At 32.6% G+C, this 14,084-nt stretch overlaps 1 protein-coding gene across 4 annotated transcripts in view; it reads left to right on the plus strand.

Annotated features, from left to right (window-relative positions):
• Nucleotides 1-14,084, plus strand: part of PSPC1 (paraspeckle component 1) — a 103,385-nt gene that overhangs the window by 89,209 nt on the left and 92 nt on the right. For 2 of the 4 annotated variants that reach the window (XM_036455595.2, XM_036455593.2), the window contains 3 exons: nt 6,934-6,991; nt 11,380-11,549; nt 13,338-13,819. In XM_036455595.2, the coding sequence (XP_036311488.1) occupies nt 6,934-6,991; nt 11,380-11,549; nt 13,338-13,523 (414 nt within the window). In that variant the 3' untranslated portion in view covers nt 13,524-13,819. Of the gene's footprint in view, nt 1-6,933; nt 6,992-11,379; nt 11,550-13,337; nt 13,820-13,850 lie in introns of those variants that run through there. The other 2 variants (XM_045588506.1, XM_036455594.2) reach the window with 2 other exon arrangements.

Consider the following 14,084-nt stretch of genomic DNA (forward strand, 5'->3'; position numbering starts at 1 on the left):
CTAAGAAACTGTTAAACTGCCTTCTAAAGTGGATATTCCATTTTGAATTTCTAGTAGCAATAAGTGAGAGATCCAATTGCTCCATGTGATTGCCAGTGTTTTATGTTGCCAGTGTTTAAGATTTTGGCCATTCTAATGCGTGTATTTGGTATTATTATTTTAATTTGCAATTCCTTGATGATATATATTGTAAAATTTCATTTTAACAATAACATAACTGAAAAATATTTCCCCAGTATTGATAGATGCAGATATTTTGTCATGAATGTATTCAAATTGAGAGAAAAAAGCCATCATGGATTGAATATTAAAAGATCATCTTATGTTACGGAAAGTATTTTCCCCTTCCTTGTCTAGCAAGTTTTCCAAACGTTCTCTTTTGGTTATGTTGGGAAGTTTGCATGAAATTATTTGAGTTGTATCAAGGGCAACATGTCTTCACCTTTTTAGTTTAAAATTAATTTATTTACTTTTTAAAGGAAAAGATACTTTGTTGATGCATACCTTTTAATATCTTAACACCTTTTAAATGAGTGAATAATTTATTGGCAAAAGGGCCTACTTTTCAGACATTTCTTTATACCTATTTTAATATTTTGCATACTTGATGTCCATTCCTCAGAATATATTGTTTATTACCTAATATTCCTGGATAGTAACATTGTCTAATTTCTCCCATGACAATTTGACTGGTTATCTAATCAACTTATTATTCCTTTACTTCTCTAATGAAATAAAATATAAATTTTCAAGTGGTAAGTGTAATTTCTTACATTTCTTTTTAGGAAAAAGATTTGGAATATTTGATGATGAAAAAGTTGAGTCTTGTTAACTGCCAAAACTAATACATTTCTCTGTAATCATATTCTTTTAATATGTTCTCTATTAGTATTTTTATAACAGGACTTTGAACATTTTCCTTATTAAGACAAGGAATCTAAATGGCTCATGGTATTCCCTAGACAATCCATAGAATCTTTTTAGGGACATAATAGAGATGTCTTTATAAATTCATGTTTAGTTATAAAGCTACCCTGTGTATTATAAAAAGTGTATTATAAACAATTTTCATAGCTTTATCTTAGCTTTATTATACTGCAGTCTTTTGAGATTTTGTTTACATATAGATTTTCTCATGTTAAACCACAACTCTTAATTTATGCTAAAGTAATAAAGCATTATTAAAGTTTGTGTTATAAAAATATCACACATACTGTGAGCCAGTTCTAATTTGAAATATATAAATTTGTTTTTTTTAAATATTCACTCTTGTTTTACAGTTCCTTTTCTTTATTTTTTTTTTAGAGAGAGGAATGGAGGGAGGGAGCAAGAGAGAGAAACATCGATGTGAGACCTGGGTATGTGCCCTGACTAGGAATCGACTGGTTGCCTCCTGCTCACGCACATGCCCCAATCAAGGGGACAGGGTGCAAACCCATAACACAGGCATGTGCCCTTGACTTGGAATTCAACCACTGTTTACACCGTCAAGGGATATACATGATTTTAGCCTTATTTTTATACTATGTAAAACCTTTACCTAGGAAAATAAATGTGTTTAAAATCACAGATTGATATTCTTGTATTAAAGGGGGGGAAAATCCTTACATTACACAAAATAATGTCAGATGCTGGCTGCACTTTAGGGTACGTTGCTTTAGTTAATTTACATTAGTGCAAATTTTCTGCTATTTTATAGATTATTAAAAATTAGGACCCCCAAAGAGCTTTTGTTTAGGTTATATCAGTGTTTACCATATTAGAAATTTAAAAGAAATTTATTTGAGGGGGGGGGGGTTGGTGAGAAGAATGGCCTTATTTTCTATATATTTTTTGCTCAACTGTAATGTAGTAGGAAGAATGGTATTATTTTACTGTGTTGTAAATTTATTTAATGTTTGCCTTTATGGAAAATGGCTGGCTATAATCTGGCCACATACACACACAGAGAGAGAGAGAGAGAGAGAGAGAGAGAGAGAGAGAGAGAGAGAGAGAGAGAGAGAGAGAGAGAGGAAGAGAAAGAATGTGTGTATATTAGAGTCCCTGGTGCATAAATTCGTGCATGGGTGGGGTCTGGCCAGCTTGGCCAGGGGGAGGGTATATGGGCGGTTGGCCGGCCTGCCTGCTGGTTAAACTCCTGGTCGAGGGGACAATTTGCATATTAGCTTTTTATTATATAGGATATACACTGGCCAGATTATTATGCGTTCAGAGATCATAAAAATCTGGCCACTCAGTATATATGACTTCACATTGGAGATGTGTTTTAACTTTTTCAGGTAATTGTGGATATGCTTGTTTGATACTATAGTAAAACTTGATAGGCAGTAATTTCCATTAAATCATATTGGTCTACTTTGAACTTTTTAAAAATATATATTTTATTGATTTTAGAGAGAGGGAGATAGAAACATCAATGATGAGAGCCTCTTGCACACCCCTACTGGGGATCAAGTCTGCAACCTGGGCATGTGCCCTTGGCCAAAATCGAACCGGGGACCTTTTACTTTGCAGGCTGATACTCTATCCATTGAACCAAACCAGCTAGGGCCTACTTTGAACTTTGAATGGCTCTCTTACCCAGGCATGTTTCTTAATGTCATGTACCTAACATTGGAAAAATACTGGTTTATCAAGTTACACAAATATTTCAGATTTTAATGTATTTTATTATACAAAATAAAAACCCACATTTTTAAAAAATATATTTTATTGATTTCGTACAGAGAAGAAGGGAGAGAGATAGAGAGCTAGAAACATCGACGAGAGAGAGTAATCGATCAGCTGCCTCTTGCACACCCCCTACAGGGGATGTGCCCGCAACCAAGGTACATGCCCTTGACCGGAATCGAACCCGGGACCCTTCAGTCCCCAAGCCGACGCTCTATCCATTGAGCCAAACCTGTCTTGGCCCCACATTTTATTTTATTTTTTTATTTTTTATTTTTAAATATATTTTATTGTTTTTTACAGAGAGGAAGGGAGAGAGATAGAGAGTTAGAAACATCGATGAGAGAGTGTCATCGATCAGCTGCCTCTTACACACCCCCTACTGGGGATATGCCCGCAACCAAGATACATGCCCTTGACCGGAATTGAACCCGGGACCTTTCAGTCCCCAAGCCGACGCTCTATCCATTGAGCCAAACCAGCCTCGGCTTGGCCCCACATTTTAATACTAACTCTGATGTCATAAAATGTCTGCAAAAATTTGCCTGTCTAATGCTGTCTCAAGAGAAATTCTTATTACAAGCCTAAAAGGGTTTCATTCAGTTTCTTCTAACCCACTCATAGTAATTGTTTTTCTTGAAATAATTATTGTACTTCATAATGGAACAGACATGTTTTATGTATATATTCTGTGTTGTTGCATAGAATATTAAAAAGATATTCAAGGATAGTGATTTTAATAAACTTAATTTTTATTGCTTCATCCAGGTATCATAATTGAAAATTTTAAGCTGCTATTGGATTGCATGTGAAGAATTCAATGATTTCTAGTAAATATTTGAATACAAATGCTTTGGTTTTTGCCATAAAAACAGGATTTTTGCCCATCATTGCTTTTGCACTATCCACAGATATCGTAGAGTGAAAAGCCCGATTATACCATAACACTTTAACTATGTTCTAGTGTTAATAAGGCATGAAACAGTTTTGAATCTGTGCAGTTCATGAAATGATGTGGGACTCTGAGTATTTCATGAACCACACTTCCAGAATTGCTATTTGAATGGAATGTTGCTTTGATATATACTTCTGAAAATCAGTCATACTTTGGTTGATTTTGTTGGTAATATGTTAATTTAAGTTTTCTTTAGTGACAAGATTTCAGGGATAAATATGCATAACTCTTAATGGACAGCATACATTCTTATAAACATTGTAAGGATAAATTTAAAAATTGTGTCTTTTGTTAGTTTTTGTTGAAATTCTTAAAAAATGAAGGTGTCTTATGAAAGTGAAAATTTCATGAACTCTGTTTTGGCAGAATTTTATAGGTCAACTCAACCATATATATATATGACCTTTGAGTAAGTTATTTAAAAGTTCTGTGTCTCAGTTTTATGATCTCTAAAATAGAATAACAATACATCTACTTACAGGATTGCTATGAGGTTTAATTGAATTAAAAACAATTTTCATAGCTTTATCTTAGCTTTATTACACTGCAGTCTTTTGAGGTTTTGTTTATAGGTTGTCTTATGTTAAACCACAATTCTTAATTTATGCTAAAGTAATAAAACATTATTAAAATGTGTATTATAAAAATATCCCACATACTGTGAGCCAGTTCTAATTTGAAATATATAATAATAATTTATAAGAGACTTGAAGGCCTATGAATTGCTTCTTAGGTGGGTACACAGTCATAGTGAACTTCTTTAAGTGATTCTCTTATTGATATGCCAAGTTATAATGAGATTTACTGTCTTAATTTCCTTTGATGACACTTGAATAAAATCTCTGCTTCTTTCATTTTATTATAAGTATATAGCAGTGGATTTATAGAAGGAAATAGTAACCTTAAGACGTTACTAGGAACCTGAAAATTTTGCTCATTCTAAAATAGTTTAAAAATGATTAATTATAATCTTTTTAAAAGTTGTAAGTGAAGCTGTATAAAAGCACATATTATACTCCCTAAGGAAATCTCAACACTAATAAATTGTATGTGTGTTTAGTGAAGCATGCTATGCTATACAATATAATTGCTATGTTAACATGGATTATTGTAAGCTTTTGTTTATTTTATTTATAGAAATATATTTTAGAATTGCAACCAGGTTATAATAGAGCCTAAAGAAGGGAATGTTACAGCCACTGTTGCACAGTTTAAAATCATAGGTTTCTTCACTGTGTTAATATGATTTTCACAAAATTATGTTAACTAAGAAAGTGGAATCATAGAACAATATAAGAATATTTTAAAGTACTTAACTTTGTAAATAATAAAGCTAAACATGTTATTTCAGAAAGTGATAGATTTAGGTAAAGCTGAAGGTATAAAAAGATAATACAAATGGTAGTCTCTTCCCCTTAACCCACCAGTGAATCATAGGCATTGAGTTAGGTTGTTAGGGTATGTATGGGGGATTTGAAAATTGAAGCTTCAAACAGCGAGACTATAATAATTACCTTCTGTTAACTGCATTTCTAATCTTCGTAGCTATCAAATATAAAAGTAAAAATACAAATTGAACCCTTGTCCTCTCCTATCCCTCCCCCCAATGTCATGATCATAAAATTCACAAATTAAGTATCTGCTATAAATAATGCCTGGAAGCTTTTGGGTATGCTGATGCTGTCCACGCTTTATCAATAGGTTTGGATATGACAGCTTGTTTGACTTTTTGGTACTTGTACCAAGTGTGATTGTAAAATAATATTTACCTACAATTAGGAAGTTATATGGCTTTATTACTAGTCAGTTTTATAAAATAGTCAAGTTTTATTGCTGGTAAATAATGATATAATTAATCAAGTTTTATGAATCAAAATCATTTTTAGGAGTTAAAAAAATGATAATGTTTTGGCTTTTAAATTTTCTAAATAAGGCGACATTTCTTTTTTGTTGTTTTTAATCCTCACCAAGGATTTTTTTTTAATTGATTTTTAGGGAGAGTGGAAGAGAGAAACATTGATGTGAGAGAAACACATTGATCAGCAGCCTTCTGCACGCCCCATACTGGGGGATCAAGCCCACATCCTGGGCATGTATCCTGACTGGGAATAGAACTGTGATCTCCTGGTTGATGCACAGGGCTAAAATAGATTTTAAAAGTAGAAAAATCATGCTTTCTTTAGATTCAGACATTGTTATTTTTGTCTGAGTGTGTTTTTCTTAAAAAATATATTTTATTTTATTTATTTTATTTTGTTGATTTTTTACAGAGAGGAAGAGAGAGGGATAGAGAGCTAGAAACATTGATGAAAAAGAAACATCGACCAGCTGCCTCCCGCACACCCTCCACCGGGGATGTGCCCGCAACCAAAGTACATGCCCCTGACCGGAATCAAACCTGGGACCCTTCAGTCCTCAGGCCTACGTTCTATCCACTGAGCCAAACCGGTTTTTATGATCACTACATTTAACACATTTGTCTGATTTTGGAAAAGATGATCAATTAGTAGTGCAAATTGTTACTATAATATGTTGAGTCATTTCACCAAATGAAATGAAAAGTTTTAGGAAACAGTTTCTGTATTGATATTTTACATTTTATACATTTATATGACCTTTTGTGTTCACCTCAAGAGCATTTTATTTCATAACTTGCCACCTGTATAATGCCACTTTTGTTTAGGTTTCCAAATAAAAACACTGTTCTAATGAAAGAAGGGAGTGTTAAATTGAGCATTCAATAATTGATTGAATTTTGTGGTGACTTTTATGGTAACTCTATATTATATTGGTTGTGGGTAAAATAATGCTTGAATACTTGAATTAAAGGCAAGGATGAATTATAGTATTTCAGAAATGAAAATAATCTATAACTGTTTTAGCTTAGTGTCCCTCAGCTGTTTGGATTGTATGTATGAATGTGTTTGAATATAAAAGTGGTAACAGTCATTTCTGTTTGAAGACTTTAGTGATCTGGGAGGAAAAAATAATTGGCCCTGGTGGGTATTACCATGAGATTTTTTAAAAATCTAGGCATATGTCTTTGATGTATTAGAACAAAAACATTAAAAATATTCTGTGGTAAATTTCATTTAATCTGATTTATAATCTAGCATTATAAACTGGGTACTTTAAACATTATGGTATGGTAAGCCTGGGAAACTGAAGTTTCTTTACAGTAAGAGGTATTGGAAAATTAAAAATTCTAAATGGAAAGTTTTGTCCCAATTTATTCTTTTCTTTTTGATTTTAGATGGGAAATGTGATAAGATCGATAGGTTGACTGTGACAACTATGTTTACTTACAGAGAGAACAGGAAATGAGAATGGGTGATATGGGTCCCCGTGGAGCAATAAACATGGGAGGTAGGGATTGGAAGCAAAGGCTTCTATAACTTACTTGTAATTCTTTGGGCAACGGTACATGCTATTTGTGATATCTACATGTCAGTAACAAATAAAATTTGGAATCAACATTTAATTGATGAAATCTCTTACATTTATGATATTAAAAAGATACAAGTATATTTATAAATATATGCCTAGGGAGAATTTTTTCATTTGGTTTATTTGAAAGCTAAAATAGGCAGTATCTTTTGTTTTTATTAAATATGTTTTCATATATATATATATATATATATATATATTTTTTTTTTTAGAGAGAGAGAGGAAGGGAGATTGATAGAAAGATGGGAATATTGAAAAGAGAGAAACATCAATTGGCTGCCTCCTGCACACCCCTTACTGGGAATCAAGCTGCAATTTGGGCATGTGCCCTGACCTACCTCTTAGTTCATGGGTTGACACTTAACCAGTGAGGCACACCAGTCAGGCTGTATTATTTATTAATAGAATTAATGAAAAATACCTGTAACCATGTTTTGATATAATATGAAACTTGTTCAGTTAATTGCATGGCATGATATTTCAAAAATCAAATTTCATACCTTTAAATTGACATTTTTACTTTGGAAATTTGGTAGTTTTTGAGTTGTAGAGTGTCTAAACTTTTGGGGGAGTATTTTAGAAATTTCTATTTTAAGGTACCTTTTCTGTAACTTCGTGTTGTGTACCTATTTTTATTTATTTTACTAAGTTTTTAATATTTTGCCACATTGTGCACAGAAACATGCTTTTTGGAAACATTTATGACTGTGAAGGAAATGAGATGTCTTACACACTTAGGTTAATACATAACTTTAGAGTTGATATAGTTGTGTGTATGTGTGTGTTTATTGATGTTAGAGAGGAAAAGAGAGAAACATCCCTGTGAGAAACACTTACTGGCTGCCTCTTTCATTCACCCTACTGGGCATCAAGCCCTTACTTATCCTGGCATGTGCTCTGACCAGGAGTCATACCAGCAACCATTTGGTGCATGTGTCAACTCCCAACCAACTGAGCTACACCGGCCAGGGCAAGAGTTGATATAAAGTTTTAAGAAAATGCCTATGATAATAACATGTTTAATATTTGTTGGCTTATAACCATGTTTTTAGGGAAATAGCACTGAGTAAGTAAGCTAGGGAAAAGTAATCATGGAAGTTTTTCATGTTACTGACTTTGAAGTGTCTTACTTTAAAAGTTATATAAATCTTTACATAACACACATGTACATATTGTTGTAAAAATTATATTACCTTAACATTTCAATATGCACAATATGCACCCCCACTGAACAAACTTAAATTGTACTTAGATTACAGTATACGGAATACAAAAATCTTAAAGCCTCTAATGTGTGATACAAGTATTTTCCATTATCAACTTCCTTCCTCTGCATGGCAGTTTCCTTGCCACTGCCAATTAGATGATCTAAAATCATTTATTGCTGTTCACTTTTTTTACCTGCTAACGTAGTAACTGAGAATCTCTGGTATGCAAAGTAAGCATGAAATATGGCCCTTACTCATAATCAACTCCATTGTGAGTTAATACAATTGAGGCACAAAGTAATCAGCAGAGTAAATTAATTGTAAATTATGGAACACAGTTGTATGTATAATAATTACAAGTAGTTTAGTATTTATTTCTATTTCAAAGTAAATTGTGGGTTGGTCTAGGTGGTTTTAAGAATATAAGTGTGATTTTATAGATTGTAGTTCAGTTTGAAATGCCATTTTAATTATTAGATTGTCATTAATAACAGAACCAAACTTAAAGTATATCTCATGTTTCCACGGATACAAAAACATTCTGACTGCTTGGCTAGTAACTTGATCAGAAGAAATATAAAACTGTGCCTTTAGATTCCTTATTTAGTTAGGAATTTAAGAGAATCACAAATTTTATGGCATTTTATTCACCAGAGAACCATATTTACATTTGAGTATTTACTCAACTTCCTAAAGTCTAACCCATGTAATTTTTTCCTCTTTACATTTTATTTAACATGATACTTTCTCCTAATGATTTACTGGGTTGTGTATCATTATATAGTTTTGTTGCTGGTGTCAGTTCACATCCTGTCAAGTTACATTGATGGAATGTGTCAATAGATTTTCTGCTATGTTTACCGGTGTACATACCAAGTGGAAAATAGATTACAAAACTGTTTTTCATGGGATCAGATAATCCTAAGGTTTCTTGGATCTTTAATTAATTAATTAAAAAAAATTTTTTGAGAGGAGGGACATGGGAGAGCGAGAGCGAGAGAGAGAGAGAGAGAGAGAGAGAGAGAGAGAGAGAGAGAGAGAGAGAGAGAGAGAACTGGTTTGTTGTTCCACTTAGTATGTATTCATTCATTGATTTTTGTATTTGCCCCAACTGGGAATTGAACCCACAGCCTTGGCATACTGGGCAGATTCTCTAACCAACTGAGCTAACTGGCCAGGGCCTTAGATTTTTATTTTTTAAATATGTACTATGTAGCTTTTACAAAACTGATTTGAGAGAGAGAGGGACAGAGAGAGAGATTGATTGATTTATGTTGGAAACATCATAGGGTGTTCCCAGCATGTGCTGTGGCCAGGGATCAAACCTGCAACCTGGATGTGTGCCCTGGTCCCAAATTGAGCCCAAGACCTGTAGGTGCACGGGATGATACTCCAACCAACAGTTACACTGGCCAGGGCTTAGATTTTGTTAAGTTCGGTTTAATTACAGCTGTGTGGTAGAAGATGTAATTAGTAAAAATAAGACGATACTTCAACTATTGATAGTTGGAAATATTATTTTTTAGTTCTTTTACTATGCCTATAGTAGCATAGTTATATTTGAATCTCACATGTTAGATGTAACAATTCTGTTCTATTAAAAAAAAAACTCTCCCTGATATATAATCTGTTGTTTTTGTGAAAGTTGAGGTTACATTGATTCCTCCCAGATTCATGTCTTTATTCTTTCTTATTTCCAGTGTGAGAGATATTTTGGAAGTCTAGTAAAATTTTTTGTTTATAACTGTGCTAAGGAATAGAAATTTCTTGGTTAGTTAAAGTATAGGTTTATCAGGAAGAACATTTATGGATTAAGGGAATAATTCTTCCCCTAAGAAGTTGTTAGATTCCTGAGGATTGGGTTCAGAAAGAGCAATAATGTGTTGTCAGGGATAAAGGAGTAGGACTTTTTTCTTGCAGCTGTTCCTTATGCTCAGCCATTTAGACATGACAGTTTTAATGAAAACTTCAACTCATGTTATAATGTGTTTATGAGAAATTGAATTCAGATGTTATAAAATTGACCTACATAATGAAACACTAGAAAAAAACTTGAAGTTAAAAGTCAATTTTTTAATATATATTAATTTTTTTTATTTTTTAATATATATATATATCAATGATGAGAGACACTCATTGATTGGCTGCCTCCTGCATGCTCCCTACTGTATACCCTGACTGGCAATAGAACCCAGGACTTCTTGGTCCCTGAGATGACACTTAATCTATTGAGCCACCACAGCCAGGCTGAGCCATTTTTATTATGAATTTTTAATAATAAATATATCAATACTTTAAAAATTAAAACTTTGTAGAAGGTATCTAAAAATGCTCTGTTTGAGGCCATTATAAATGTGGTATTATAGCTAAAACACTATTGTAGTTTTCATCTTTCTTAAGAAAAATTCCCATTTGCAGAATTTCAACGTGTTGAAAAATTTAAAAATCTAATGTATTAATATTATATCTGTATTTGGTTGCAGTGCCTTTTAAAAATAAGCTTTGTCATGTTGAGAGTCATTTTAATTTGTTTGTTTAGATCGCATATTTATACTTAAAGTTAAAAAAACAGTACCTCATAGTTTTTGGAGATGTGCAGTAATTATATAAAAGTCAAGAGATTACTTATAGTGAACATTATATATTTAAGGGAATGGATTCTCTCAAAATTAATGCAATTTACATGATAACATATTTAGTCACGACTAAAAATATTAATTGGTTTTCAAAGTGCTAATCTTTTGCTTTTCGTTTAAACTGGTAGAGTTTAGCCACCATGTAAAGAGTATTTGGTTAAAAAGCAAACTATAGAAATCATACTGACTTTTTTTTTTTTTTAATTCTCAAGCTTTTACAGTCTCAAATGTCCTTAGTGATTGATAGTTGTCTCATGTTTTTTATACTTTTGTTTTTGGAATGAAAATTCTATTAGTGTAGGTAACACTCTGTTACAGAATAGTTAGCTAAGAGGAGGAAAATTATTTTGATGATGTTATCTGTATACATTGCCTAAGTGTTGTTACTTTTTTGTTGTTGTTACATTTTTAATGTTTATTGAACTAAGATAGGACAGCTCTAAGTATAGATTGTTTTGCATAGATGGGTTTAGCCCAGCACCTGCTGGTAACCAAGGTCCTCCTCCAATGATGGGTATGAATATGAACAACAGAGGAACTATCCCTGGCCCACCAATGGGGCCTGGTCCTGCCATGGGACCAGAAGGAGCTGCAAATTTGGGAACTCCAATGATGCCAGATAATGGAGCAGTGGTAATGTATCATAACTATTATTTTGATTATATTCAATAATATATACTTATGCTCCAAAGGTAACTTCACACTTAAAGATAACTTGGAACTTGCTTTGGCAGTAAATATTAATATGCAATGAAGTAAATGCAATCTTGTAATGTTATATTTAATTTATGAGGCAATTTTTAAGTATCTTGAGAGAGTTATGATTACCATCCATGGCATGTTTTGTATTTAAGTATGTAGCAAACACATATGTTGTTTTTACAGTGCTTTAAATTTGTATCCACCTCTTACCAGCATTCAAGTCCTTTTTGTGTTCTTTCCTGTGTTGGACTCCTTACCTTTGGTGGGGGACGAAACTCCAGTATGTGTGAAAACAATTTTTTTGTAAATATAAGTTAAAGATTTTAAAGGTACATTGTAGAATTACTAATTACATTTGTTACTATGTTAAAAGTAGACAGTTTATGTCTTGGTTTGAGAGTGTGAAGATATCTTTGTGTGCATTATTATAAAAATGTTTTTCAAAAAAAGTTTTTCAATAATAATTCTTATATTTGAATATCAATAGCAAGACTTAATACCTGTTTCATTTCCCTCAAAGTAAATCACTGTTTAAATGAGCTTTATATTAGTTAAACATTTTCTCATTTGTTTTTTGTTAATGGCTGTTTTAGGTACCATTTAGAAATGGAAAATTGGTTGACTCTATATTTTGAAAAGGAAATTTAGTTTTAAAACCACTACAAAAATCTTAAGGCGCCATTGCTGCTAAGAAAGAAAAAGCACTGCAAATTAAACTCAGACATGCCATCAGCTGTAACTTCTTCCTGGTCTCAGAGGTGTTAAAAGTGAATGTGTGTCTTAGAATTGGTGGATGCAACTTTTTACCATTTTAGAATTTACTTACTTAATTTTTTAAAATTTATTTACTTTAAATGCTATCTTTTATGAATTTGGGGAAATCAGACATGCTAACAGTGTTTCCTAAAATGAATGTAAAGGGAGGCAGTGCTGTCATATCTGCTGTGATCAGATGGCGCTTAATGTAATTAGTGTATTTGTTAACTTCAGATACTTTATTTTAGAGTAAAATATCTGAAAGCTAGTAAAAACTTGTAACACCTTGTTTAAACTTTTGTGTAGCAAGATAATCATTAGTAGTAATTTTGAAGTGCTATACTTGGCCAATTTTTCAACCCGTCCCTCTGAAATTGTACACTTTATTTAAATAGTATCTTCGGTCTTTTTCACACTGGAGTTTTGAGTCTGTTCAACTTTTGAGATTAATATATGTGGTTATTACTGTGAAAGTTTGTTAATTTAAAAAAACTTTATTTTCTCAATAATAGTCTTTCCAAAAAACATCTCAAAGATTTCATAACTTTTTACTTTCTGAATATGATGCTACTCCTCAGTTTTATCTCTGGTGTTTTTTTTTAAAGTATTTTTTATGCACCACAGTTACATGCAATATAAACTTAAAAAAAAAAAAAAGGTACCAGAATAGTACTATAATATTGATTAGAGGTTTTTAAGTTGGCATTTGTTCCATTAAAATCAGTTTGTTCTTCGTGAAATTGGGGCATTATATAGCAGTATGTAACTCTTCGGATGTTTTGTCTTTTTTTAAACATAGTAACTAATTAAATTGCTCCTTTCTTCCTTCTATGTGTGATCCTGATTCTGCTGGACTTTCTGCTGAACTTCATGACACCACTACTTGGGATTTTGCCAATTTTTCTTATCACTTATATCTGGCGTGTCTCAAATGGACTTCATATTTATTGTGTTGTATTCTAGCACAATGATAGATTTCCCCAAGGACCACCATCTCAGATGGGATCACCTATGGGGAGTAGAGCAGGGACTGAAACCCCTCAAGCACCCATGAGTGGCGTAGGTCCTGTTAGTAGTGGTCCTGGTGGTTTTGGTAGAGGAGGCCAAGCAGGCAACTTTGAAGGCCCTAATAAGCGTCGTAGATATTAGACATTCTTTCATTCCTATTTAGAGAAAAAGAATTCAGTGGTATGACTTTACACTTAACCTGTTACTTTGGAAGAATGGTTTTATTGTTAATGTATGCAGATGTTAAAATATTTCTTTGTAAAACGAGGTTTTGTATTTTTCTTTATTCATGAGCTTTGTAGATTAGAATGGTAATGCTGATGCTCATAATTGTGAATGTTAAAATGTGTTTGTGACGTTAGCTAAATATAAATATCCCATAGTACTGTTGAAATCTATGTAGTTACTTCAATAAAGAAATCATTTTGGATAATTTACAAATGTTATTAGTGGTATATTCTATTACAGTTTTGTTGAACTTGGCTGTAACAGTAATACTTGGGTTGCTTTAACTAATCCAGCCATCTGAAAATGAAAATGGATTTTCTGCTTTTTAGTTTGTGCAAGTAGCACTGAAGATAGCAGCTTAGTGAAAGGTAATGTTAATAAGAGGTCTGGCCTGGAGTTTACATTTGTGTAAACCATTCATGTTCTGTGAAACCAGAGTTCCGTCAGATTTCATTTAAAATCTGAATATTCAGA

The sequence above is a fragment of the Pipistrellus kuhlii genome, unplaced genomic scaffold, assembly GCF_014108245.1.
Source record: "Pipistrellus kuhlii isolate mPipKuh1 unplaced genomic scaffold, mPipKuh1.p scaffold_m20_p_3, whole genome shotgun sequence".
NCBI lineage: Eukaryota > Metazoa > Chordata > Mammalia > Chiroptera > Vespertilionidae > Pipistrellus > Pipistrellus kuhlii.